This window comes from Schistocerca nitens, chromosome 2 (genome assembly GCF_023898315.1).
Source record: "Schistocerca nitens isolate TAMUIC-IGC-003100 chromosome 2, iqSchNite1.1, whole genome shotgun sequence".
NCBI lineage: Eukaryota > Metazoa > Arthropoda > Insecta > Orthoptera > Acrididae > Schistocerca > Schistocerca nitens.
Genome location: NC_064615.1, coordinates 564,023,980 through 564,040,994, shown reverse-complemented (window position 1 = coordinate 564,040,994; position 17,015 = coordinate 564,023,980). Strand labels below are relative to the sequence as shown.

At 38.2% G+C, this 17,015-nt stretch overlaps 1 protein-coding gene across 1 annotated transcript in view; it reads right to left on the bottom strand.

Annotated features, from left to right (window-relative positions):
* Positions 1 to 5,010: 5,010 nt before the first annotated feature.
* The window catches only part of LOC126235159 (forkhead box protein J1.2-like), a 243,762-nt gene continuing 231,757 nt past the window's right edge, over positions 5,011 to 17,015 (bottom strand). Inside the window, exon 4 of the mRNA XM_049943892.1 lies at positions 5,011 to 5,571. Coding sequence (XP_049799849.1) covers positions 5,011 to 5,571 — 561 coding nt within the window. The remainder of the gene's footprint in view (positions 5,572 to 17,015) is intronic.

Below are 17,015 nucleotides of genomic sequence, written 5' to 3'. Positions count from 1 at the left end.
TCCATCATGATCAGTTCTGCTTTCTAATTCAACATTTTATATTCACACATACAACAATAAGAAAACAATTGGAGTACCCATTAAATGTGATACCACATTAAAAAGACTGTGGCAATGAATGCTAACAAGGCAAATATTAGTACCCTAATTCACAAAATGAACAAGGCATTATTTTAATATTTTCTTGAGGCATTAAGGACGGTATACAGCATATAATGTATTAACTCCTAAATACAACTAGATAATCTCATTCACTTTAAGTGGACGGAAGAAATGTTCTGCTCATATGAGCTGCACAAAAGGTGCTTGTGCCAACACACTTTTCTCACAGAAGACCCACAGACACACATTGTGTGAAAAAGACAGCCAAAGCAAGAAGCTATAATACTGAAAAAGGAAGACTGGGAAGAAGTCACTCCAGTAAATCTCTCAGCAGAGTGCCAGTGTCTGCAAAAATAGAATAATTCAGTTTTCTAATACTAGCAGTGTTATAGCTTCCACTGAGGACTGCCTTTCTTTGTGTAAAAGTTTTACCACACATGCACACACATAAAAATAGAAAACATTTATCTTGTGTAATTTACCCCTTTTTATTTAAGGATGAGCACTCGTCAGAGTTTTTCTTTATTTAAAACCTTAATTTACCACTCACACATTTTGTGTCAATGACCTCATATTTTTAAGTGGCAGTTATCTGTAGATGTGAGATGACATTTTATTTAAGTGCAATATTGTATAATGGAGAAAATTATTGGTGTCATATATGGGATGAGAGTATTTTTCAAGATGGATTATGGCTGATGCTGTGTATGTACTGGTACTTAAGAGGTAATTCAATTTAATAATTTTTTCTCAGAATTTAGACAGAGTAGTCATAGAAGACAAGTGAACAGATAACCATTTGATTCATTGTCAGTTTTATAATTGTGAAACACTGTAAAACAATGCACTCTCACAGTCATAAACTGACTGCTCCCCTTAAGTTGACGTAATATTTTGCACAGTGACATTTAGATCGGCTGATTCTAATCAGCGCAAATGCAACGTATGGAGTTTACATAACTAAGGTGGCAACTGAATAGTGCTGCTAGCTGTATTTGTTGACAGCTTATCACAGCTGAAATTAAGATGAAATACAGCAAAACAGTATATGACTGCCTGATATTTACTGATTTCATCTATCAGATCAAAGGCAAATAAAGCTCTCAAGCAACAGACTAACTCAAAACTTCAGTGCAGCAATAATTCTTTACTATTTTCTCAAACTCCACAAATCTTTTACGTGAAGCAGCATACTCTTCACTACATAGTGAATGTGTTCAATATGAATCCCTAACAGTAATATTAATGGGTTATGGGTAACACCTGTGGAATGCTCATCCAACGCCATAAACTGGTGTAAATTTACATGAAAAACAGTGAGTGACAACAAATGTTACACAAATCTTCCATTGCACATATGTCACACGAGCAAAATACAAAAACACTACCTGTGCTGTTTGTATCACTTATATATACTATAAAACAGTCAGTAGTGAATGCTTCATGCTTATTCAGATACTTAAAAATTAGAACCAAAAGCATATCTGATACTCAAAGCCTTGCTAAGAACAACAATAATTCCACAGAGACAATGTCTTTGACAATTTCATAGTCAAACAGTAATTAGCAGTCAATGTAAAAGCTTATCATTATATTTATTGCTATACAAAAATACTTGTCTGCAATAAACATTTTGTTTCACACAGGTCAATTACTTTGTAAGATATTTGACATTTCTTTACATATTTTGATCAGTGGAATATGTCTGCATATTTCGGAAGATGTATTGCTGCAAGAAACATTTTCAGAAGACACTTCATCATAAAGAAAGCAGTTTAACAGGAAGCGCACAAATATTGCACATATTTCTGTTTCATTGATACTTGCTAGCTGCACACATCATATAAGGAGGCAACATTGGGCAGGAATATAAATCCCCATTAAAGATGCAAGAGACCAAACTCAATAAAACAATATTGGTAAATTTTTAACCAGCTTTTCTTTAACACAGCTGTAAGTTAGTACAGAAATCGTGTTAGCACTTCATTAAAAGATGTGCTTGAAGCAGTAAGGTTAGAGAAGTACAGGAGTAACAGAACTGCAAAATACAATAAGAAGATATGTTGTCATGTACAGAAATCCTTCATATCTGCTGCTTGTTTGTAAAGGATATTGCTTACAACTATCTCATGTAACTGACCATATTCTAAAAGAAATTTATATGGCTCATTTACATTCATGAATCTCATAAATCTTAATTTAAACCTGCATATTATTGCAGCTATTGCCCAATGCAGTACTGTAACTGCAACATCACACTGAAATCCCTGCTGAAAATTATTACAAACCAAAAGCCACAGCTTAAAAATCAAACTCTGTACCAGCGCAGTTTATATAACCATGAGCCAAATTTCTCTCTGCTTTCTGAAAGTTCCAAATATATACATAAAGTTTGGAACCAATACTGAAGAATTATTTGTCTTTGGGCTGCTCTTCAGAAAGACACACAGTGTCAGGACAAAACTACTCAAATAACACTAGAGAACATGATGAACTGTTGCATAGAACTTATTGTGTGATTTTTTGTGATTTTGTAATACCACAGAAAACAATTTGATTGGTTTTTAATTTAAAAAATTAGGCAAGGAAATGGTGTTCTCAATAGCAAAGTGTATGTACACGTCAATTCAGATTATTTTAATCTCTCTAGTATGCTTCTCATCTTAGCACAGCTGGACTGCACAACAAAATATTTGTCACTTAGCTCATCATGACTGCAAAGAAAGAGGACAGAGAATGGTATAGTTGAACTGTGTTGGTGGTAATAATATATCATGGAACTATGGAAAAAAAACCCGAAAAGCTTTGATTATAATAGATCAAATTATTTTATATTCAGTTTGTTTGCTGTTTCATAATATTGTCTGCTGCTGGGAGACATATTTTCTCATTAACTTGTGCAGTACAACAAACGTTTAAAGGGCAAATGAGCTGCTGTTGTCTTCATGTTTCAGTTAATGGACTTTGTATAAAAATTCATGATCCAATGTACAATAACAGTTACACAGAGACAAGAACATAGGAGAAGACTGCAGATGTGACATGGTGGCATTCATGTCAAAGATGGAAATGGCTTTATTAGCTGGGAGTCCCTGTGTGGGGTTGTTTGTCTGCCAGGTGCAAGCCTTTCTATTAGATGCTACTTCGGCAATTTGTGCATCTAATAAAGATGAGATGAGTGGCGCGGCCAACACACACCCAGTCTCGAGTGGAGAAAATCCCCAACACAGCTGGGAATGGAACCTGGGGTCCCACAATCTAGAAGCAGAAATGCTAATCACTAGACCATGAGCTGCTGAAATTAAAGCATTACAAGTATTATGAAGAAATAGCACATACTGCAGGAAATTATCACTACAAATAACCAGAAACAATATCCACGAAACAGTAGTATCTGAAGCAAGCACAAGTGCAACTGTTTCCTAGCTCATGGGTGTCTTCACAGTTCTTAAAAGCTATAGTCAGTACAGTGATGCATAAATAAACAATCAAGGATGCTTTCTAGTATGCATAAATAGTCAGGACTGATTTCTACAAACACAGCACATAGCTTCACTTGCACAGTAAAACCAATATGATCAAAAAACCAGTTTCAGATGCCAATCTACCTCCTTCAAGCTGCAATTCACAGTGAATTCGCTACTTTATCATGTTCTTGGTGTGCCACTAACATATGAGTCTCACTGATTCCTGAAACTTCATCACTAATTGTAACTTGAAAATGTATGCTTGACATCCAGAACCAGTTGCTTAAATAAATTTTACTATGCAAATGAGACCAGCTGCTACATTGCAAGTATCTGACCTCTTAATGCTGCTTGGTGCCACCAGGGCAAATATTACTAAGACCTTGGTTTTGTTCTAACACAAAGAAATGTAATTCATAGAGTGTGCCTGTTTTGTGTTTGGCTCCTAGGTGCTATTTTTTTTTTATCTGTTATTGCACATAGTCTTCCTGTTTTTATTATTATTATTATTATCATTATTATTATTGACCCCTTACAAGCATTTGTTTCAGATTTGCAGATTTTTGTACAAATACTTCTTAAAGACAGAAGAACATATGAGAAAAACTGAATAACTATGACAGCTCTATCTGCTTACTATTGTTTAGTTCAACATGTCCTCATTTAGCCCATTCATTTATGAAAATTTATTTAGGGTACATAAACAAATCACTTAAAAAAACATGACATTTGGCCAAAAGATGTCCTGTAAACTGTATAAAATACTTTAGTCCTACATTTACACACAAAATTAATTTTAATTACAAACAAAGTAGGACGGCAAGCAACTTCCTGTCACTTATTTTGTATGAAAATATACATGGATATTTGGAAATGCTGTTAGTGGGACTTACAGCAATGCAAGGAATGCCATATTGCATTTAATTTTGCTACATAATTTACCACTGATGCAACATTGGTAACATGAATTGTTTCAACTGATATAATATACTCAGATAAATACTATGAGTATGTTGCCACACAGGTATATTGGTTATAAATTTGTTATTTTTTCCATATGGCAGAAGTAACATTTGAACCACATTGTGCTGGAAATAGAAGATAAAATATTACTACCAGTCATTTTTACACATCAGAGTATTAGAAATATTGTGTCAGATAGAATGGAAGAGAAAATTTAAGAATGAATCAGATGTTTGAATAATAGATTTCTCAGAAATGTACTGGTAAAAAACCATTTTGTTGATAGTAGAGTTTTCCATTCAATGAATGAAATCAGCCTAACAAAGAATTCCATGTGCAGAGAGTGGGTAAAACTAAAAAGAAATGCCACAGAAGTTTTTAAATATGCAAGTTCCGACCACAGTACTTCAAAAGCATTATTCAACAATCAGCTGGGTCTGATGAAATTTAAGCCACTGCCTCAGTTTTTTAAAATGATTTATAGTGTATCAAGCAACCAGTCAAGAAGCTCTATCTGAGCTGTATCCCATCCTTCACTTGCCAGCAGCATAGTGGCCAAATCATCTTCACCAATGACAATTGGAGCATTGCTGGATGTGTTGGAAGTTACAAAATTAGAATTTGAAGTAGAATCAGGGACCGAATTAGTAGAGACAGAGACAACAGTAGGAACCATTGAAGGTGCACTAAGTAGTTGTTGTTGGTGTGATGAGCTGAGACACATTGCAGGTGTTGTAGGATTTGCCAGTAGTTGTGGCTGGTGTTGTTGCTGCAGCTGTGGTTGCACACGCTGTGGCTGCTGCTGCAATTTCTTTTGTTGTTGATCTTTTTTGTCACATTGTATAGATCTTACTTTAACCTTTGCCGTAGCTGATTTTACATTGCTACCACTTTGAGTGCTACAGCGTCTTTTCCTTCTTCGCCCTTCTTCCAACTGATCCACATCCAGCCGCCAGAAACCACCCTTACCTGGTTCATCTTTAGAGCGGGGTACTTTCACAAAACACTTGTTTAGTGACAGATTGTGACGTATTGAGTTCTGTAACAAATATACACATATCAGCTAATGTTGCTAAAAACCAAATATGAATCAGCAACAGTTACTTCTGCATGAAGTTCCACACAACAAGCATTTTATTCACATTTTAAAACTTAATTGTGAAACAAAATGAGTATTTTTGGCACGAATTTGGATTATCAGTAGTTAAACATAAACGTCTATGAATCGTCACAGGGCTCCAGATAAGGAGAAATGCAGTACTACTTATGTACAGGGTGTCCCAAAAGGCTATTAACATTTGAAAATTTAGTACTTGACAGAATAATGTAGGTAGAGATATAAATATTGACACACATGCTTGAAATGATATGGGGTGTTACTGAAACAAAAAAGTGCACAAAATGACCAATAAATGGCACTTCATGTGATGCAAAAGCAATAATTAGCATAAAACTTGATTTTTTAGCAAAGATGACATCCTTTATAACAATTGCTCAACATGCCAGCTATCATTCATCAACAATACCTGTAGTTGAGGGACAATGCTGTGAACAGCACAGTACAGTATATCAGTAGGTATGGAGAGGCTGTCACTGGATGTTGTCTTTTAGCATCCCTAATGAAGTTAGACAACTTCAGTAGACTTGCAACTTCAGGTAACTCAACAAACAATAATCTCACAGATTGAGGTCTAGGGATCTGGGAGGCCAAGTGAGACAGAAGTGGTGGCTCAGTACGACTCTAAACAAATGATGTGCATAACAGATATTTCACATGTGTATCATGTGCATAAGAGAGCTTTCAGATGTGTATCAATATAGTGGGGAGCACCACCCTGCAATAAAGTAGTACCTCCGAGCAGGTGTTTATAATCCAGACTAAGGATGATGTGATTCTGTAACATATTAGTGTACCTTGCACTCATTATGCTGTCAGTTTGAAAAGCAGCACCCCACATTTCCTCAAAGAAAAAGTGTCCAATCATGGTTCATATGATAAATCCATGTCACACTGTGAGTTTATATCATCATGAAATGGGATTTTGATGAGCATTCTAGGATTTTCAGTAGCCCAAATTCTGCAGTTATGAATACTGACAGACCCTTGGAGTATGAGATGGGCTTCAGCAGTCCACAACATGTGAGACAACCAATCATCATCTACCCCCAGTTTTGTAAGTGCCCACATCACAAATGCTCTCTGTATCACAAAACTGATGGCTAACAGTTTATGATGATGCTGAATTTTTTGCAGATAGCATTGGAGGGTATGCCTTAGTGCTCTCCAAACAATTGAGTGTGCAGTGCCAGTGCAACATGTGACTCCATGAACACCGACTTCACCATACAGAAATGAACCTGATAAAGTCTCTGTTTCTTCCTGAACTGTCTGAACAGCAAAATCACTTGTGTCTGGTTGCCCACTATGGAATCAATCATCTAATCAACTCATGACTTCAAACTTTGTCATCATTTTTTTCACAGCAACACTTGTCACTGGATCTTTACCCATTTGAATACCTTCCTTATGGTGATAGGATTGGAAAGCTGCAGTAATGGATTCGGCATTCTGATAGTAAAGCTTCACTAACAGTGACTTTTCTGGTAAAGTCAACATGCTGTGCCTGCTGGCGCATCTGACTCCTGTCACTGCAGCTCGTTTTCCACATGATTTTCATGTGGCACCACTGACATGTTGCTGTCCAGTGCCATCTCGTGGCCAGTTTTTGCATTCATTTTTGGGTTCAATAACATCTCCTCTTATTTCAGGCATGTGTGTCAAGTTTTACCTCTCTACCTGCATTATTGTGTGAATTATTTCATTTTCAGATGTTAACAAGTTTTTGGGTCACCCTGTATATGAGAGGGAGAGAAAAAGAGAAACACAGCTGTAAACAGTGAATTCTAGTAATTAAGAAAATAAACACTGAAAATATATTTTCCACATTTCATTTGCTTATCAGCCAAAATGTGGCAGTATGTTAAAATACTGAAAATAAATGGAAAGATCAAAAACAAAGTTCTCATCAAAACAGAAAGAACTACATTTAGCAACAATAGCAAGAGGATACTACCATGAAACTTCATACAGAATATGTAGAAATGAGAGACATGGACAACAGTATCCTATACACAAGTTTTAAATAAATATTGAAACACTTATATCTGAGAGCAATCACTAAAGGTTGTTCATTACAATCACCAGGGCAATATAATAGCCAGCTATATGCCTACGGAGAAAATAAAGTGTAATGTAATAAACAAAGTGGTCAAGAGGAAAGCAGGCAGAAATGAGAAAAATTTAATATAAAATGAAATAAAAAGAAATGAAGTTCTTTTTGCTCTTGGTGCATTATAGTGCTGTAAAAATTCATGGTAAATGAAACTGCCATACAAGGACCCCAGCCTGGATATTTGTCTTTCATGAGCTGTGCTCTTCCACAAAAGTAGCTCAAGTACAACTTGTGGACTAGCTCAAAACTTCAACCATGCTTTAGGCTTACCCCACTTTCTGAAGCCTAGTATAGGAGCTCCTACAATACTGTGAAACTTGAAGCCTCATAGAATAAATACGAACTGAAAAGCCTTATATATAAAAACAGTTCATTCATAAGTGAAAGTAGTCCTCCAGAAACCTTTTTAGAGTAAAACAGCCTTCACTATGCATATGTGAAGGCAAAGTACTTGACAACAACATCACAAATAACAGTAAGTTCAAAACAATATCACAAAATGTCCAATATATTACCAACAAAAATGAACAAACTGAAAAATTTCTAAGTGATAATAGTCTCATATTTATCTTGTGAATGAACTAGGATGCAAAACTGAAGAAATGTGTAGCATTAATTTAAGTAATTATAAAACTGTCAGAGTGTATTGTAGGAAACAACATAAAGGTGGTGGCATTGATATTTATGTCAAAAATAATACCCAGGGCGAAAAAATTGACTGGATGGATAAATTTGCATGGGAGATGGTTTTTGAAGTAGCTACAATAAGAATAAAGCTTAGGAAAAGCAGTTTAATAATAGCTAGCCTGTACAGACCACTAACAGTAACATGGAAGAATTCTTTTGTCATTTAGAGGAACTTGTTGACAAACTTCCATCTCATAAAAAAACAGACTATAATAGTAGGTGGTGTGAACATTGACTCCTTAACTAATAGTATAAATTATCTTAGATATACTGATATTTTACAGGTCTATAATTACACCCATGTGAATTTAACACCAACAAGAGTAACATGTGACTTTCAGACATTTATTGACCATGTTATTACAAATTAAGCAAGGAAGATCATGTAGTTAGAACAGTTGAGAAGCACATTTTAGATTGTAGTGTATAAGTACTGGAGCTTCATACAGACAAAGAAATAGTATCTCATGGGGACGTACTTACCTATAAAAGAAAGCTAGACTATCATACATTAAAGGAAACCCTGGCACACATACACTGGAATCAAGTAGGCCTATAAGAAACAGAAGATATTACTGAAAAGTGGGCCAATTTTTATACAACATTAATCATTTTCCATAATCAAGCATGACCAGAGGGAAAAAAATTAAATAAATAAATAACCATTAAGGAAAACTGACAGTTCCAAGAAACTAAAACTTCCCCCTAATGTGTTAAAAGTAAAGGAAGATACGAAGCATTTATATATTCATTTTAGAGACACCAAATTGCAGTGCTTCCAATCAAAATACAAAGCCTGTAGAAAGACCTACAGGCAAGCACTTAAGTCATTAAAAGCACACATGTATGCAGAACAGATGAGGCAGTTCAGTCCTGTTAGCAAAACAGCATGGAGTTAATGAGGAAAGCAGAGGAAGCAACAATGGAGTGTGCAATAACTTAATAATAAGAGGCAATGAAAAAGTGCTGAGCGACCCAAAGGAAGTATGTGAGAAATTCATTAGACCAATTTAGTAAGATGAGTACAGAGGATGTGGTTGACCCATCATAGGTGCTAAATCCCAGTATTGTCAGTAATTCATCCCTCTTGAAGTGTGCTACAGAACTGGAAATCCTGAAAACCATTTCAACCTTAAAAGCAAATAAATCCAGTGGCTGGGATGACATCTCAGCCAAATTTAAGAGAGAATGCACTAATTTAACTACTAAAGCCACTACAGCATTTAATACATAGCTCCTTCAGTGAGGGATCATTTCGTGAATTGTTCAAAGTCACATATATATATTACTGGCACATATTATATACAAAATTATAGGCCTATTTCATTGACATCAATACTTAGTAAGTTGTTGGAAAGGCTACTCCTTGATCAACTTGAATCACTTTTCTGCAAGTGCAATCTGCTAAAAATCTCTCAGCATGGTTTCAGGAAGAGCAGGTCTACAATAACAGCTGTAGCTACATTTTTTTTTCAAGCAGTACTGGATAAATTTTATGATGGAAACAAAATTATTGTCACAGTTTTAGACCTAACTAAGGCCTTTGACTATGTAAATCATTCCATTCTTGTATATAAATAAAAAACTTATGGAGTCAAAAGAGTAGCATTAGATTTGTTAAGATCCTACCTTGCTGACAGGAGACAATGTGTTAAACTGTATCATACAATTGGAGGACATACACAAAAAGTAAAATCATCTTGTAAAATTCTTAACTGTGGAGTCCCTCAAGGAAGCATTATCAGGTCTTTTTTGTTTATTGTGTACATTAATATAGTAGTAAATCCACAAAATTCAAACATGTAAATTATGCTGATGACACCTCCTTCATAAGCTGGGGCTCTACAAAACAGTAAGCAGTGCAAAATAATACAGAGAACATCAACCTCATCACAGAATATCTCACCAAAAACAAATTGGCACTAATTATGGACAAGACAATTCTGATGGAGTTTCTACTCAATTTTAAATCAAGGCAAGTGGATACTGAGCTGGAGTTATCAGTTGAAACAACTGAGAAACATAAATTCCTGAGTATTACAGTAGATGAAAGATGGAAGGAGCACATCAGCTATAAGTGTAAAAAAAATCTCCTGTAACACCTACCTGCTAAAACGCCTTTCTAGCATAATAGAGCCACCTGTCTTATGACAAAACTATTTTGGAATCATACATTCCCACCTACTATAGGGTATCGAGATTTGGGGTGGGTCACCAATGGTACACATGGATAGGGCTTTCAGAGCCCAGAAAAGAGCAATTAGGACATTACCTAATATTAGTAAACGTCAGGCCTGTAGAGAATACTTCATTACATATAATATACTAACATTTGTTTGCTATCAGGACTATACTGTCTGTAAAAGAAAATATGGAGCACAGTATAATCAACAAGGAAATCCGTAATTATAATACAAGAAAAAAATAGGATTACCACAAAAAATTTAGTAATAAAAGAGCAACAGATCATAGTCCATTTTCTACTGGAAGACATTTTTATAACAGACTGCTAAATTATATAAAACTGTTAAATGCAAACATATTTAAGACAAAATTAAAGCAACTCTTAATTGCTGAATGTTTGTACTAAATCCAGGATTTTCAATGTTGTTGTGTATAATTTATTTTTATTTCTAAGCTCTTATTATTGTTCATATGTTTAAAAACAGGCTGTGTCCATGACTGTAAAAGTTATTAAGGACAAATAAATCATTTATTATGATTATATATTCATTAAAGGGGTGGAATTAAAAAATGGAAAAGCCAGGATGGAATGTAACACTCTTATAATAAGGATAGTTACTACTCACCCTATAGCAGAGATGTTGAGAAGCAGATAGGCACAACAAAAAGACTGTCAAAAAGTGTGCTTTTGGCCAACAAGGCCTTCCTTGTAAATAGACAACATACACACACACACACTCACACAAGCACAACTCATGCATACACATGACCACATTCTCTGGCCAGACTGTGAGCAGCAGTAAGATGGAAGACGCAGCTTGGTGGTGGAGATAAGGAGAAGGCAGGGGCCAGGAAGGGGAGGGATAGCAGAGTGCGGGTGGGGGATGGTAAAGTGATTCTTGTGAGCATGTACAGGGATGGGGTGGAGAGAGCGTAGGGCAGCTAGGTGCTGTTAGCAGGTTAGATCTATATCTGTTCAGGTTCTGCCAATCCTTAACCCTCATCAACATAGTCCTCCAAAAACAAATTAATTAGATCCAAACCTCTTTGCAATACATTCTCTCCATCCACAACATGCTCCTGCTATGCAATCCCAAATTCCTGGATTCCATATCACACGATGAAACTCTTGTTCTCCAGGAACTAGAGCAATGTGCACAATGCTACCTCATAAAACTCTCCACCCAGTTCACTTTCGACTCTCTCCTTGGACCACCACTATCCAACACCTCTACAACAACCTCCAAACCTTCCCCCACATCCCCTCATAGCTGATGAACCCTGTCTCACAAACCTACTATGTCTCCCCATCCTCAAAAACTCCCTCCTGCCATCATACAGAATCCAGAACCTAAACAGATGCAAAACACAGTCATGAACCTTTCTTCTAAGAGTCCCCACCTTGCAGAAGTGTCAGTCCTTTCCAAAGAGCTCACCTTCTGCCACAGTCCCAAATTAAATCATGCAGGATTTGTTAAAGATCTTCTCCCCTTCTCCTGATCCCTACAGTGAAAACACTATTTCACCACCAACCCCACCAACCAGACTCAAACAAAGACCAATGTTGAACCCTGCCTGACTCAGTTCACTACTCCATCCAACCAAGATCCACCATCACTGCCCCCAAATCACCCCCTGTTAACTTTCTGGAATTTCTTTACCTTGAACCTTGCCTCACCATCATTCTCCAAATCCCTCAACGTGCAAACTAATCTTACATCCACAGAAAGAATCTCAATCCACCACCTAAAAACTGATCCCAATCTTATAATCCTGCGTTCTGTCAAAGGTTCCAACACAGCTGTTTTGAACTACAAGCATTACCTGCCAGAAGGTCACCTCCAGCTGTCAGATTCATCCACCTACATACCCTGCCAGAGTGACCCCATTCCAGAAATACAGCAGGATCTCCAGTCTCTCCTCAAATCCTTACCCCATCCCAGAACCTCTCCCCGGAGTCTACCCCTCACCTCACATTTGCCACTCCCCAGATGGTGACCTGCTTGTCACTACTGGTGCCACTTATCTTTACACTAACATTCCAAATGCCCATGGCCTTACCACTATAGATCACCACCTTTCCCAATGCCCAATAGATTGCCATGAACAATTATATCAGCACCCAGAAATACTTATGCTTTGAAGGCACTACTTGCAAACAATTCCAGGGTATGGCTACGGGCACTCACACAGCACCATCCTATGCCAACCCATTCATGGGCTATCTACAGGAATCCTTCCTAAACACTCCAAATCCCAAACCCCTCACCTGCTTCAGATTCATTGATGATGGCATTGTGATCTGGACAGAGGGTGAGGACACCCTATCCACATTCCTCCAGAACCTCAACACCTTCTCCCCCATTTGCTTCACCTCGTCCTTCTCAGCCCAACAAGTAATCTTTCTTGATGTCGATCTATATGTCAGAGATGGCTATCATCAGTACCACCATCCATATCAAACCTACCAACCACCAACAATACCTCTACTTCAACAGTTGCCACCCATTCTATACCAAGAAGTCCCTTCCATACAGCCTAGCCACTTGTGACAATTGGTTGCTCTCAAAATACAGTGCAAGTCTCACTGAGGACTTCACAGACTGTAATTACCATACCAACCTTCTGCAAAAACAGATCTCCTGTGCCTTATCTCTCCAGTCACCCACCACCTCCAACAGTCCCACCATCTGGCCGCAGAAGAACATTTTCCTCATGAATCAGTGCCACTCAGCACTGGAGTAACTGAATCACCTTCTCTGCCACAGTTTTGACTACCTCTTGTCATGCCCTGAAATGAGGAATGTCATACCCACTATCCTTCCCACCCCTCCCACAGTGGTATTCAGCTGCCCACTGACCCTACACAGTATCCTTGACCATCCCTAAACAACCCCTGCTTCCAATCCCATGTTTTATGTCTCATATCCCCATAATAGACCTAGATGTCAGACCTGCCCCATAAATTCTCCCACCACAGCCTACTCCAGTCTGGTCACAAGTATCACCTATCCCATCAACGGCAGTGCCACCTGTGAAACCAAGTGCAAACATTGTTCTGCATTCTATGTGGGCATGACAACCAACAAGCTATCTATCTGCATAAATTTCCACCGATAAACTGTGGCCAAGAAACAGCTGAATCACACCATAGCTGAGCATGCCGCACAACATGATGTTCTTCATTTCAATGAATGCTTCACAGTCTGTGCCATGGATCCTTCCCACCAAAACCAGCTATTCTGAACTGTGCACATGGGAACTCTCCCTGCATTATCTTACCCTCACCACCTGGTCGCCTCTCCCATAATCCCCTGCTGCTCGCAGTCTGGCCTCAGCATCCACAGAGACTGTGTCATGTGTGTGTGAGTTGTGTTTGTGTGTGTGTGTGTGTGTGGGTGTGTGTGTGTGTGTGTGTGTGCGTGCTGTCTATTTTCGACAAACTTGTTGGCTGGAAGCTCACTTTCTGACAGTCTTTTTGTTGTGCCCATCTGCAACTCAGCATCTCCTCTATACGGGGTGTAGCAGTTATTATCCTTTTCATAATGTTGTTACATTCAGGTGGAACTTTACAATAGCCTCAGGGTTGTCATTTATAATTTCTTTTATTTTTGGCAAAGTATATTCTGAAGGCCACAAGCCTTTTTAAGATGCCACTAATAATTATTACACAGCATATGTATTAAAAATAAAGATGATGTAACTTACCAAATGAAAGCGTTGGTATGTTGATAGTCACACAAACAAACACAAACACACACACAAAATTCAAGCTTTTGCAAACCACGGTTGCTTCATCAGGAAAGAGGGAAGGAGAGGGAAAGACGAAAGGATGTGGGTTTTAAGGGAGAGGATAAGGAGTCATTCCAATCCTGGGAGCGGAAAGACTTACCTTAGGGGGGGAAAAAGGGACAGGTATACACTCGCACACACACACATATCCATCCGCACACATACAGACACAAGCAGACATATGTAAAGGCAAAGAGTTTGGGCAGAGATGTCAGTCGAGGTGGAAGTACAGAGGCAAATAAGTTGTTGAATGACAGGTGAGGTATGAGCGGCGGCAACTTGAAATTAGCGGAGGTTTAGGCCTGGTGAGTAACAGGAAGAGAGGATACATTGAAGGGCAAGTTCCCATCTCCGGAGTTCTGATTGGTTGGTATTAGTGGGAAGTATCCAGATAACCCGGACGGTGTAACACTGTGCCAAGATGTGCTGGCCGTGCACCAAGGCATGTTTAGCCACAGGGTGATCCTCATTACCAACAAACACTGTCTGCCTGTGTCCATTCATGCGAATGGACAGTTTGTTACTGGTCATTCCCACACAGAAAGCTTCACAGTGTAGGCAGGTCAGTTGGTAAATCACGTGGGTGCTTTCACACGTGGCTCTGCCTTTGATCGTATACACCTTCCGGGTTACAGGACTGGAGTGTCTTTCCGCCGTCCACCAAACCTTCGTAACCTCTTGGTCCATCCCTATGAAATCCCCAAACCACCTTCCCTACCCTCTGGCTCCTACCCTTGTAACCGCCCCCAGTGTAAAACCTGTCCCATACACCCTCCCACCACCACCTGCTCTAGTCCTGTAACCCGGAAGGTGTACACGATCAAAGGCAGAGCTACGTGTGAAAGCACCCACGTGATTTACCAACTGACCTGCCTACACTGTGAAGCTTTCTATGTGGGAATGACCAGCAACAAACTGTCCATTCGCATGAATGGACACAGGCAGACAGTGTTTGTTGGTAATGAGGATCACCCTGTGGCTAAACATGCCTTGGTGCACGACCAGCACATCTTGGCACAGTGTTACACTGTCTGGGTTATATGGATACTTCCCACTAACACCAACTTATCAGAACTCTGGAGATGGGAACTTGCCCTTCAATGTATCCTCTCTTCCCGTTACCCACCAGGCCTCAACCTCCGCTAATTTCAAGTTGCCGCCGCTCATACCTCACCTGTCATTCAACAACTTCTTTGCCTCTGTACTTCCACCTTGACTGACATCTCTGCCCAAACTCTTTGCCTGTACATATGTCTGCTTGTGTCTGTATATGTGCGGATGGATATGTGTGTGTGTGCGCGAGTGTATACCTGTCCTTTTTTCCCCCTAAGGTAAGTCTTTCCGCTCCCAGGATTGGAATGACTGCTTACCCTCTCCCTTAAAACCCACATCCTTTCGTCTTTCCCTCTCCTTCCCTCTTTCCTGATGAAGCAACCGTGGGTTGCAAAAGCTTGAATTTTGTGTGTGTGTTTGTGTTTGTTCGTGTGACTATCAACATACCAACGCTTTCATTTGATAAGTTACATCATCTTTGTTTTTAGATATATTTTTCCCACGTGGAATGTTTCCCTCTATTATAAGCATATGTATTAATTCATACATGCTTTAAGAAAATGGTACCAGTTATTTGGATGAGCTGTTTTCATTTATAAATAAGTAAGTGACATGTTCATATTTATTATGATGGGAATAAATCTAATTTTTAGTTTCTTCATGTTTGGATGACAGCAGTTCTGCAACTGTTGTTCAATTAATGAATAATCACTCCAGTTGCTTAATTAGTTGTCTACAGCATAACTTTCAGATACGCTTGATAATGGTCTAATATAAAACCAAAACTGGTCATGTAGACATGATAAATTTGTAATTCAGCGACTGGAGTAGTTTTTCAATAAATCTAATTTTGTCATAGGAAAGCAGAGGCTACTGTTGATACAAGGAGTAACTGAGACACCTCCGTTGCCATGAAATCAGTGGAAAAGCAAATATATTCTGGTCACAGTATGAGGGTGACTGACAGCTGGAATTGTTTATATCTCAACAGTAATAGGGTGCCACTGTGAATTGTGAAGTGAGATTAAAGTGTCCCAAGTCAGTGATGGCATGACAACTATTCAGGAGAAAATATAAACAGAACTTTCCAAATAACTGTGGACTTTTGTATGGAAGGACGTCTAGGATGCTCATCTTACTTATACAACATACACAGACATGTACAAAACCAACAGCCAAGAATTCTCCAGTGTTAAAAAGTTAAGATCGCCATCTGTAGTTCTTAAATGAGAAAACTGAAGTAGTTATAAAAATTTTGGATGAAAAATGAAAGCAATAATAGGGCTGGACATCCAGTATTTTCTGGTGGATTTATGCCCTCATCTTTCATTATTATAAAAAATAGTGCTGCTAGCTTCAAATGTAACATTTCCAGTAAATTCTTCATTCAGATGACAGAAGCATGTAAACAAATCTATTCACTAACTTACACATTATGTTCCATAGATTTTCACTGCGAATCAGGGAGTAGAATATCAGAAAACACAAGCACCAATAAAAAGTTTTTAATTAATCCTTGAATAGTCTCCTTTCC